This window comes from Urocitellus parryii, chromosome 6 (assembly GCF_045843805.1).
Source record: "Urocitellus parryii isolate mUroPar1 chromosome 6, mUroPar1.hap1, whole genome shotgun sequence".
In the NCBI taxonomy this organism is placed as follows: domain Eukaryota; kingdom Metazoa; phylum Chordata; class Mammalia; order Rodentia; family Sciuridae; genus Urocitellus; species Urocitellus parryii.
In genome coordinates this window covers 130840057-130852553 of record NC_135536.1, presented here as the reverse complement: position 1 = coordinate 130852553, position 12497 = coordinate 130840057, and the positions used below count along the sequence as shown (strand labels likewise).

Sequence of the window (12497 nt, the reverse complement as noted above, 5' to 3'; positions counted from 1 at the left end):
TGACCCCCTGCTTGAACACAGATTGTGATGGGGAACTTAACTACCACAGCTCTAATAAGCCTCATGGCTGCATCTCATTAAAAGGGTTATAGTATCATTTAGAAATCTCTCTATTTCAGAGGTTACCTTTTTATGCAACTTATTCAGTAATTGTTTGGAAAAATTACAGAAGATTCATAAATATCCTGGGAGATACTAGAAATGTGTGTTTTTATATTCTTAGTGGAGTTGACAACAGAAATGCCCTTATATTTTGTATAGTTAATTCAGTTAGAAGTTAATCTTGATGTTAATAGAGCTGAAATGAGGGGACTGAGTACAGATACTGCATCTTCATGTCCCAGGCAGACACACATTTGTCTTACCACCTGTCCATCCCTTCCTTTATTCTTTCTGCAGACATTCCTGAGGACTTGTAGAGCAGGCAGCCTCCAGCAGGGGCTGAAGTGCACACAGCAGAAGTACAGGGACAGGTTCCTGCCCTCTGGAATTTAGGCTGAGAAAAAGTAGTTACTATTTGCTTAGAAAGAATGAAGTGGTTTGTTTGTTTGTTTTGTTTTGTTTTTTAATGGGGGGAATGCCACTTTGTGCATGTAACAATCCTCTGAGGTTTTCCTTTCCTCTTCCTACTTTTCTCTCTCTCTTTCCCCCCTCTCTCTTTAGCACCACCTGAAAAAATTGGAAGGCCGCCGCCTGGATTACGATTATAAAAAGAAACGAGTAGGTAAGATACCAGATGAAGAAGTCAGACAAGCAGTAGAAAAATTTGAAGAGTCAAAGGAGTTGGCTGAAAGAAGCATGTTTAATTTTTTAGAAAATGATGTAAGTATTTAAGTCAAACAAGAGACCTTAATGTAAATTAATAAAACACTGATCAGCATGTTGAAAACCTCTAAAGTCTGAGTTGTTATGGAAGTTTTTAGAATGTTCAGTAGCCATTATTTCCAGCCTCAAAGATAGGGTCAGACATCCAGCAAGCCCTAACTCAGGTCTGGAATCTTGGGAAGCCCTGTTTATCCAAGAGATATTTTGAGTGGGCCGCAGGAAGGTAGACTTGTCTCAGAAGATGGCAAAGTAAACTGGCCTTTGTGTTTGAGGCCACATTTGTGGTTTCACAGGAGAATAGAAAGCCCAGATCATAGACCAGTTTGCAGTTCTTAAGACTGAACAGCACTGTAGGAGCCAAATGTTTGAGGATGAGGGCCTTTCTTCCCTGCGGCTCTCTGAGGCCTTTACTCATCAGAGTGAACATTTGGTACTCAAAAGCATGACCTGCGTTTTTTTTAGCTGCTCCATAGTGGTGCTTGTGAAACTGGGGACTGGGAAGGTCTTAGATCATAGCACCTAGAAATGCCAATCTTCTCTTGTACCGGTCCTGGCATTAACTAGCCGGCTTTTATTTGATTTTTCCAAATGACATCGAATGAAATGGGGATGAGTAATTCCCCATGGCAAGCTGAGGGCTTCCCTTATTTGCCTTGGTTATGAGGAATCACTTGGCATTTTTACTGCCTGAGTGGAAAAGGCCACAGCCACCTGCCTTCTGCTTGAGTCCCTGACTCAGGTCTTAAATCAGCCTGGCCTGAGTGAAACCATGAGCTGTCTTGGCCAGCATTAGCTTTGGACTCATTTGTTAAACTTTCAAACCTGTGACAAGTCAGGGGATTTATTTATCCTCAAAAACATATCATACTTATAGCTGCTTGTTAAAAAGTACACCATGGTCTTTCATCTTCTGAATCAGTTCAAAAAGAAGGTATGAAGCACTTTCTAGTCCATGGTGATGTGTGGAGGAACTATATCCAGTATTGACAATTCATAAATCCCAGAAGACTAATTTTCCCAAATGGAGAAATCGGTTTGAAATTTCTCATGCCCATTAAACCATCGAGAATTGAAAAGTACACTCTTTTATGTTTTTTGTTTTAATTTTTTTTTTGTTTTTACATTTTATGGGAAATAGGAGGAGGTATAACACTTTGCTGTCTCTTTGTTTATTTTGCTTAAATATATAAATTTCTTCTTGAAATTGTCCCCAAGCAACAGGCATTTTTGTTTTGTTTCAGATTGCCATATTTAATTTGTTTGAAGTATTTAGAAAATCTTTTTGAGGTATGACAGATACTCCTTATGGGGCCATAACAAATGACTTGCCAGCTTGGGGCCCATTAGCAGTAGATTTACGGGTTGAGGTTGTATCTTGCATGTCACACATGCTGCCTAATCCATGTGCTGCACTCATGACCTTTGTGCATGAACCTCCATAATTGTTTTTGCAAAGTTCTCCATGAGTAAAGCCTGTCTTAGCAGCTTTGGCCTTGACAGTTAACCCAAGAGACCTCAGTGTTCCCCTCAGTATCAGTGAAAAGTCAAAAAATGATCCCTCCATTATAAAAACAGTTATTTGTCCATTCTCTGACAGTGACAAGTATTCAGCTTGTCACAGATGGGCTAACCCCTCCCTCCCTGCCCTGGCAGAAGTAGTAGCTAGTCCTTAACCCAAGCTCCATAGTATCAAGTCTTCTCCATTGTGGCCTCAGTATTTCCCTAGGGAATTTCTGCAGTGAATGGTGGTACCCCTGTTCAATTCTGGGGAACTGGGGTTTCCTTCCCCCTTATTTCAGCTCCTGGGGTCCATACTACCAGAAAGCCTGCTGTAACTGGCATCAGGGATGACCTACTATCACTGCTTTTTTGACAGAGGCTGTGAAAACCAGCAATTGAGGTGAGAGGAGACCAAAGCAATGAGACTGAAGGGCTGTCCAGACTGCTTTGGCACTGGGCTCCTTCCCTTTCTCTTTCCTCCTTTCCTCATGTCAACCACAGTGGGTTATCCTGTGCCCTGTGGTTGCTAATTCTTACCATAATGATGATGGTGTGATGATACTAGGGACAAGAGCTGCCATTTGCTAAGCACCCCATGACAGAGATCCTCAGGGTACACTGGTAACAGTCCCCTATTATGGCACCCTTGCTTTGGCCTTTACGCCTCTTGGTTTATAGCTGAAGGGACTCACAAGTTATATATAGGCCCCAGAAGGCCATCTTTGTTCTCTTTTGGGGGTTAGAACCAGAAGGGTCTTTCTCATGTCCAGCTGATCTGGCTGTTTCTCTCCTCTTACCAGGAAAGGTACAGAAAATCTCCTTCAGTTCACTCCTTGTATCTGATGTGCTAATGCTGACATTGCCTGGTGGTTAGGGGACAAACTATGGATGTGATCTGTTGGGGGAAAGGAAAAGTACTAATATATGGTGGGGTAGGGCATGCATTGAACCTTTGGCCCTGTCTTTACCCCCATCTCCACTGGCTAAGGCCAGTGGTTCTGCAGCCTATGGGACTCTGGCCTCTTGCTCCCTCTTCATCACCAACCTCACATCCAGCCTTTGTCACTCAGTCTCTTTAACCATGTCTGCTTCCTTTCATGGTGGGAAGCTGTGCTTCTGGAAGGCTGGATTTTCTCCTAGGAAATCATCTTGGCACTAACTAAAGTTGCCAAGGACCTGTCTAATTATCAGGCTAAATATAGGAGATCACAAGTCCTGCCAATGCCTGATGGGTTCAAAGGTGACTCCACCTAACATAGTATCTGCTGGAGATAGGTGCACAGACTCTGTCAAAAAAACATGCCTCAGGAGGAACAGAATGGCAGGCTGTATAGGCCTGTCTTTTAGACACAGATGGGAGATGCTTATATTATTAGGGGTTAGAGATTTGGGGATATCCATCATAGTATTCACCATTTTGAGTTCTGACTTATTGAGAATTAGACACGTCTTAATTGATGAAAATACCAATAATTAATAAAATGCAGACTTGTGGTCACCTGTGTTGGAGGATATGGCATGACCCCAAAGTCCCAAAGAATCACTTTCTACTCTTTGCGTCCTCAGTTGATGGAAGCCAGCCCTGGAACAGAGCCAACCTGACCCTCATTCAGACACAATCTGAGATGCTGAAACTGGGCAAGTAGCCCTCACTGGGCCTCTGGCCATGTGGAGCCTGTTTTTGAGGCAGAGCAAGCCATCCTGCTAACGAGAGAACACTCCCCAATCTAATCCATAGGGGGAGGAGAAAAGAAAGGCTGGAAAGAGGGCTTAGAAGTATTTATTCCAAAGAAAGTAAATAAGCCAAGTACATAGTGTGAAGGGAAACCACTTGAGATGGTGTGCTTGGTGCTACCGGCCCATGTTTACCTGGCACTAGAAATTCAAAGGCTCAAATCTCATTCCAGGGAGCAGCCAGTGCCTTTCTTCTTCAACCCTCGTGTCTTAACAATCCTGGCTAAGAAATAACAAAAGCTTCACCAGAGAATGCCTAAAAAAAATTGCTTGCCAGATCTCTGCCTGATGTGGGAAGAGCTCTGACTGTAATTAATAGACTTGATCTTTCCTGGGCCACCAAATACAAATCTTTCTAGGACTTTCTGGCTTACAGGCCATTTGTCAGGAATTCCAGGGTGTGGTCACTTCTCTGTCCTCACATGTGCATTCTCCCAACTGAGGAACGGGAGCCAAACAAGGATTACATACCAGCCCCCTACTCAGAGGATAAGGCTTTCTGAAAAGCCTTGTTGGAAGAAGCAACTTGGGCCTGGACCAATGGATGTCCAGCTAGCTAGACCTCGGAACCACTCACAGGAGAACAAGTTGCACAGAGCAGAAAGCCAGATGACACATGATATCTTGGCATCTTCACCAACCCACTTTCTTAAAGAATACAGAACCCAGAGCCAGGGCCCTACTGTCTTTTAGTGCAGTGTCCAAAAGTCTGGTTAGCAGGGCCAAGCAGGTGCCAGGCTTCCAGGCTCAACAGTATCATTTCTCCACCTTTGCTGTGGAAAGGAGAGGATAGTGCAGAGACCTGAAGTGTTCATTCCAATGTTTCTAAGCAAAAGTTCTATCTATTTTCTTATCTAATTTTTTGCCAGAATTGGGAATGGGAAAATGAAGAAGAGTATCCTTTGGTTCCTTATTGCAGCCACTGATTAAGAACTGGATAAGAAACCTTGAGCATCATTTCACTTCTGGTTTGAGACCAAATAGCTTCACTGTTCTATAGGTGGTGATACAAGCTAGGGGGTGTTTTGATCCTCTGGCTTTCAAGCGCCAGGCCTATGACTGAATCCTTTTGTTGTGCCAGGCTTGGCAGGGTCCCCTGAGATGCCTAGAGTAGCTGTCCCCGCAGAGAATGGCCATTGTGCCTGCCACCACTGATTTTGGGGGTTGTAGGAAAATCAGCAAGGTGACTCTGAGCCTTCATTGCATTTCTTGGGAATGGTGAATCCCTCAAGGGCTTGTTAACACACTGTCTCCTCTTCTGTTTTTGCAAAGAATTTTATTCCTTACAAGTTGACATTATCAAATGTAGATCATTGACCTTAAGCAGAAACTGGAGATATTGTATAGATGTCTACTTCAGCCCAGTGGAGCAAGAGCCCTGCACTATCCACTACCTGTTTTGGTACAAATCCCCTGGAGCTGGGGGTCCTTCATCCATGGGTTCCCTTAGGTTCTTTTCACTGGTCTAGAGTAGCATTCTCCCAAATTAATTCCATGAGCTGTTAGCATGTTGCGTTAATACTCTCTCTTTTATGGTTAAATAAATTTGAGAAACCTTGGGTTAAAAAACTAAACAACAGTTTTTTATCCCAAGACTCTCTAGACTGTATAAGATAATATGAAAGATTAATCTCTGAGCAACATCTAAAAGAGGATATTACTGGCAATTTGCCAAACTGGTTGACTAGAACTGCACTGCATTATTATAGTTACTGACATTTCAGGAGTGGAATAAGATGCATCAGGAAGTACTGGGCCAGCAGAAAGTATACCCAGCAAAAAAGTAAGAGACCTGGTTCTGGTTCTGGCTTTATCTCTTCTTGTGCATATGCCCTGGGAAAGTTACTTTCACTTTTGAAATATCAAGCAACTGAGCAACTTCATTTGAGAAGTTCTTTTGAAGTGTAAAGTGGAGAATGAAAATATATTATTAATTTAATTGCCTTACTCAAGCTTTGTTCAGAAACTCTGAATAAAGACTTTGAATCCATTGAAAAAGACACCTATTATGACTAGACTGCAAAATTCACAAGAAAATTTCTTTTGGCTTCTCTGACAAATCCAAAAAGAGATGAAGTGTGTGATATGATAGAGCAAGGAAAATGAAGATGACTTCCATGGGAAGTATGTCATTTCATTTGTGAGAGAAGATGGCTTAATCTGCATAACTTTCCTATGTACATAAATGAATACACCACAGTGAATCCCACCATTGTGTACATCCACAAGACTGGGGCAATAATTAGAATGAGATATATTCCATCCATGTATAATTTTATCAAAATGGACTATATTGTCATGCATAACTAAAAATAACCAATAAAAAAAGAAGAAGAAGAGGGCTTGTTACCTCCTAAAGATGTGCATTTCTTTTCTCATTCTTGCTGAGCACACTGGGGATCCCAGGCACCTGGGTAGAGCAGCACCCATTCACATGATGGTTCTCTGTGTTGTCACCATAGCCTTCAGAGGATGCCTCTCTCTGCCTTGGCTGTCAACCAGTCTGAGGAGGAGGGGTCACATCCTTTCCTTCTTTAACCTCAGATTCCATGTTACTTTTTTAGAGAATTGACTTAGAAAGCCCTACTCTGGGCTGTAGTCTTTGGAGCCCTTCTTCTTTGGGGTAAGCCCGAGCCCTTTGAAGTTGGTCCACAAGACCAGACAATGGTTCCGATACCACCCAAGTGTCCCTAAGGTTTCCACTGCTAGTAACACTAGGAATGTTTAGTGCTTTTGATCCACTGTAGTTCGAGACATCTCTGACCTGCCTCCATCTCCAGGGTCAGGTAATTCCAACAGCCTCATACACTGGTCAGCCATTGGCTTGCAGCTTGAGAGAGAATTAAATACATCCATAAGTGGTACATTAATTGATATGCTATGTGCATGGGAGAGAAATGAAGTCCATCTTACCCATCTGGAAAGAGAGTGAGGTGCCATGGGGTAAAGCTGAAGCATCAGTGAAGTCCCCAGGCCCAGCCACAGAAGACTCATTACCTAGTGAATTTGGTTGGCAGCTCTTCCAAACCCTCCCCTACCCCAAACAGGGGACCCTGACCTGCATTAATCCCATTGTTAGCATTTAGTTAGTTTGGGAATAGACCAAAGCAGCCCTGTATTAGGATCACAGACATGATGACTTAAAGGACCATAAATTTCTTATATCTTGGAGGTTGTAAGTCCTATGATCAACGTTTTGGTAAGGCTGCCTTCCTTCTGGAGGTTCCAGAAAGGAATCTATTTCCTTTCTTTTCCCAGCTATTAGAGACTATCTGCATTCCTTGGCTCCTTGACTTATTTTCTCCATCTTCAGAGCTAGCAGCAGCCTAGACATGGTGGCACATACGTGTAATCCCAGCTATTTGGGAGGTTGAGGCAGGAGGATGGGAAGTTCCAGGCCAGCCTAGACAACTAGCAATACCCTGCTCAAAATAAAAACAAATAAGAAAGGCTGGGGATCTAGCTCAGTGGGATAGAGTACCCCTGGGTTCAACCCCCAGTACATGCAAAATAAATAAATCAACAAATAAATAAAAGCAGAGTATCTTTAAATCTCTTGTTCTGACCTCTGCTTTTATTGTCATGTCTTCTGCTATGACTCTAACCCTCCTATGTACCTCTTAAAAAGGACCCTTGTAATTATACACCAATAATTCAAGATATTCTCCCCATCTCAAGATGCTTAATTTAATTATATCTGCAAAGTTCCATTGGCTGTGCAAACTTATTCATAAATTTGGGGGTTTAGGCCTGGGACTTCTTGTGGGACAATATTCTGTCACAAGTTCCCTCTGGTTTTATGGTTTCATGAATCTCCCAGATATCTTTGCGGTCCTCTCACTCCATGCATTTGTCGGCCACCACTGCCTGTGCCTCCTTAATTTCTAGCCTAATGGTGAAGTCTGTTTGCATTGTGAGTTTTTCAAAGTAGGCATCTGAACTGGGTGTGAGAGAAGACAGCTGTTTCTCGGGTATTTGTGTTCCTTTGAATGTCAGGTAAACTTTTCCATATGGTGAGGTCACATTTTGTTCTTGAGGTCCCAGCCTGCAAATGGAATTAAGCGTCCATATACCTGAGGCAGATCCAAATTGAGTGGTGTGTGGCCACTGGAGGAAATGTTTAACTTTCTACCTAAGTTTTGGTTCTTAGATGGCCTGGGTTTATTGCTCTATCTTGTTTTTTCTTGTTCAGGTATTTAATTCTGATTGCAGCTTTGGGAATCAGAGTCTACCTGTGCTGGTTCCTAGCACAGCTTGATGTTCATGGTCTGGAAGACAATGAAATGGAAGCTTCCATTTTCTGACAGTTATAGAAGAATAATCCACTTGTGGCATCGCATGTCTTGCACTTAGCATGTACTATGTGCAGGCATTGAGTAGCTCTGCTGTTACCTCTCGAGCTTTAAGGGGCTCTGACATTCACTGTCTTCCCACAGTCAGCCTAAAATGCATTTCTTGATTATATAATCATGCATTTTAGCCATTTCAGAGAGAATAGCTGGTAATTTGCAGACCCCGCCCTTTACCAACCCTACATATGTTTCAAGGAATATTCATTTAGCTTTTCCACTCTTCCTTTAAAAATTCTAAAACATCAAACATATTTCAAAGTGGGGCATAAATTAGGACATATTAATTTTACTAAAGACAGAGAGGTGTGGCACAGATTTTTACCAAACATACAGCTTGAGCACTCTAAGGAAGAAAAATTTTGTAGCAAATTCTTTTGTAGCAAATTCTGCCATGATCCTGTTAGGCCATGGTGCCGGACTTATTCAAAAGTATGTGAAAAAGCCAAAGAGATGAAATTTAAGAAATCCTTAGGATTTCGTTGGGGCCAGGCTGTCTTTGTTTTGTTTATTGGGTTTTTAGAAATTTAAGGCTGGGCTTGCTGCTTTTCCAGCCACAGAGCATGGTAAAGTGAATGTAACACCAGGGGATTTCCTTATTCAAATGCCAATCACATTTTGGCACAAGTAGAATTCCATGCGTACCTTTTTCTTTTTCTTTTTTTTTTTTTTTTTGGACTGAGGATTGGACTCAGGGATGCTCTCTGCCACTGAGCTGCATCCCTTGCTCTTTTTATTTTTTATTTTAAGACAGTGTCTTACTAAATGCTGATGCTGACCTCTAATTCGGGATCCTTCTGCCTCAGCCTCCCAAGTTGCTGAGATTACAGGTGTGTGCTATCATATCTAGATGTATTCCATATATATCGTCAATGCATATTGAGCCCATGTTTAAAGTGGTATAAATGGTTTAAGAAAATTTATAGAGTAGGCAGCAAAAGAATAGTCTGCATCAACACATGGAAACACCTTGGATCTTTGAAAACATGCAAGTCCATGACTGTTTACATGGGGTGAGAATGTATGAATGAATAAGCAGGCAGATTTTTCCCCAAAGCTGGTTAGAAAGTGATATATGAGAATGATGCCTGAGCTTTGGGGAAAATGTGGTAGAGCAATGTTGATTTGTGACTCTGTCCAGATTTGGAGTTCATGGGATTTATGCTGGGAGGTATCACCTCAGCCTTCTGGGACTTGCCTCTGAGGCTTCCTGAAATACGTTTTATTAATCTTTACTTCTTAAAGCAGTTCCTTAACCTTGTTGGGTAGCAGGAAAGCTCTTGGGCCCTCTCAATATTGCTCTTCCCTCAAATTACACACCTCCAGGTCTTCCGGACTTTGCTCACAAGACAAAGCTTTGTTTGTTTGCTTGTTTAAGCATCCATTGTAAGTTGACCACTAACTTGTGTTGATTTGTGGGAAAGAAATACGCCGGAATCTTTGTAGTTCATTCTTTTCCACTGTATGTTTCAGGGAAAATATTTTCTGCTGGTAGCAATAAAATACACAGGGGGATTCTTTGCCCTGCAGCACATGTTGCTTTTGGGCACTCCATTCTTATCTGAGAACAGCTTAATTTACTTACTTTCTGGGGTTTGCTTAGCTAGAAAGTGCCCATAGAGACACTTCACAAAGTTTCTTTACTAGGTGTTGGCTTCACTTACCATTGGAAAAGCTTCCTTTCTCCATTTTCAGATCAGTGAACTATAAGCATAAAAATGTCCATAGAATATCAACACCTAATTGGAAAAGAAAGCATATTATTGAATTACATTAAATTCATAATCACAAATAAATGTGAACATGTTTTTCCAGCATCTACATCTCTATACCACGGCTGTATGGTTATTATGCAGGGCTCCAAGATGGAATGAAATGAAATGGACCAGAGCCAAGGCAGACGTTGGGCTTCCCCGCAAAGCTGGGTCTTTGTTGCTGGGCACCTCTCTCTGGACATTACATGGGCTCTGGCCTCCATGGAGTAATTTTGCACTTCTGCTGCAGGTAGAGCAAGTCAGCCAGTTGGCCGTGTTTATAGAGGCAGCTTTAGACTATCACAAACAGTCCACAGAGATTCTGCAGGAGCTGCAGAGCAAGCTACAAATGCGGTAAGGTCCTTTACCTTTCTTATAGCCAGGGGCTGCAGAGTTAAGTCAATTGAAATCAATCTCTGTCTCTTTATCTCCCCTTCCCTCTGCCCCATTCTATGCTGAAATTTCTTTAGTTGGCTTTCATGGTTAGGCATGGATGGGACAGAAAACTAATATGTGACTTTGGACAATAAGTCAGAACTGGGAAAAGAAATCTGATAGCTTTTCTCCTTTTTCTTTTCATTAAAGCCCCCTTTCTCTCCGCTGTGTTTAGGGTAATCAAACAAAGGGTTCCCTTGCCCACTTGGAGGTTGACCCTTGCAGAGCTATCTGCTTCCTTGCCAACTTGCTGAACTTTGCTCTCCACTTTTAAGCTGGCAGTAGCTATGGTGTATACTCTCTTCCCAACACCTAGGGGCATGCAGAGAAGAATGGAATGATTCAGAAAATATGTCAATATCCATACAAAAGATATATTTATACTTCACTAGTACAAATACCAGGCTGAGCTGGGCGGGGTGGTGCACACCTATAATCCCAGTGGCTTGGAAGGCTGAGGCAGGAGGATCTTGAGTTCAAAGCCAGCCTAAGCAAAACTGAGGCACTGTGAAACTCAGTGAGATCCTGTCTCTAAATAAAATACAAAATAGGGCTGGGGATGTGGCTCAGTGGTCAAGTGGCCCTGAATTCAATCCCTGGTACCAAATATACAAAAAACAAACAAAAAACCAGACTGTATTCATAAGATTGACATGAAAAGCAATTTCAGCATATTCTGAAAGATGAAAGAAATATTGAGATTTGTGCTTTATGGTTTTAATGATCGACATAGTCTATATATTTTTGAAAATTAGTAATAACATCTATAATATGCACAGCAATCCCACTAATTAAAATGTTGGGCTAAAAATACCATTAATACCCTATGTTTTGAACAAATTTGATAACAGAAAATTGTTTTACACAGCATTATGGCAATGGCAAAAACAAATCTGGAGAGATTTTCTCTCAATTCAATGCCCTGATTCTAGAAGGATATGTGTCCAGTCCCTGAAGCATCCACTAGATATTCATCTAGCTCTTATAGGAGGATATTTTCAAATTCTCTAACAGAGGGGAATGAAGAAGGCAGCTAGTGTGGTTGAGGGGCCACTTGCTAAATGCCTCTGGGACTTATGAGGCTAAATGGTCTTCAAGATGAATTTCACTGAGAAGCTCACATAGATAGTTGGAAAACTGCATTTAGGATGTGACTTCTGTCCCTTAGGGCTATTAAGGAATCAGTGTGTAAAATCCGTCACCTCCCTGGTCACTCATGTAACCTAGGTTTGCATACTCATCAGGGCTTAGTGAAGGTGTGTTTGAAAGCTCTGCTATCTTTATCAGATGCCTGACTCAGATTCCAATGTGTGTTACAGAATTACGGCTGCATCCAATATCCCTAAAAGAGAATATAAGCCAAGACCCGTGAAAAGGAGTACTAGTGAGTTCAATGGGGTTTCCACTTCTGCAGCAAAGTCGGCAGGTACGTTAACCTCTCTCAATGTATGAAGTGTGCCCCTCAATAAGGCTTCTTCTAGAAACATTGATCTGCTTCTTGTTGTGAGGTCTATCCATGCAAAAACCCTAACATTCTGAATTCCTTCGCTGATTTGGTGAAATTCTTTCCCCCAACAATGTCCCTTTTTCCTATTTCAAATACTCATCCGATTTTGAAAATGAACACCAGGAAGAATTCCATCACTTTACTAAAACCTCCTTATATGGCAATTAGATAAACCCTCGATCTTAGGACCCTTGTTGCTACATTATCCTTACGTTTTTAACTTTCAAAGTATTTTACTAATTTTTAAAGTTTTTTATTGTTGAGCACTTGGTATATGCTGGGCTCTGTCTTAAGTGCTGCATTCTTCATTTTTAATGACAAATGACACATAAATATAATCTTGAGTAAAGTGATCAAACTGAGGGGAAAAATTCAGATGGTATAAAAATTCTG

The 12497-nt window shown here is 41.7% G+C and overlaps 1 protein-coding gene across 2 annotated transcripts in view; it reads left to right on the top strand.

The window, feature by feature from the left end:
- The window catches only part of Sh3gl3 (SH3 domain containing GRB2 like 3, endophilin A3), a 50644-nt gene that overhangs the window by 14634 nt on the left and 23513 nt on the right, over positions 1 to 12497 (top strand). Inside the window, exons 3-5 of one of the 2 annotated variants that reach the window (XM_026388189.2) lie at positions 664 to 822; positions 10413 to 10516; positions 11917 to 11965. In XM_026388189.2, the coding sequence (XP_026243974.1) occupies positions 664 to 822; positions 10413 to 10516; positions 11917 to 11965 (312 nt within the window). Of the gene's footprint in view, positions 1 to 663; positions 823 to 10412; positions 10517 to 11916; positions 12024 to 12497 lie in introns of both variants that reach the window. The other variant, XM_026388188.2, reaches the window with a different exon arrangement.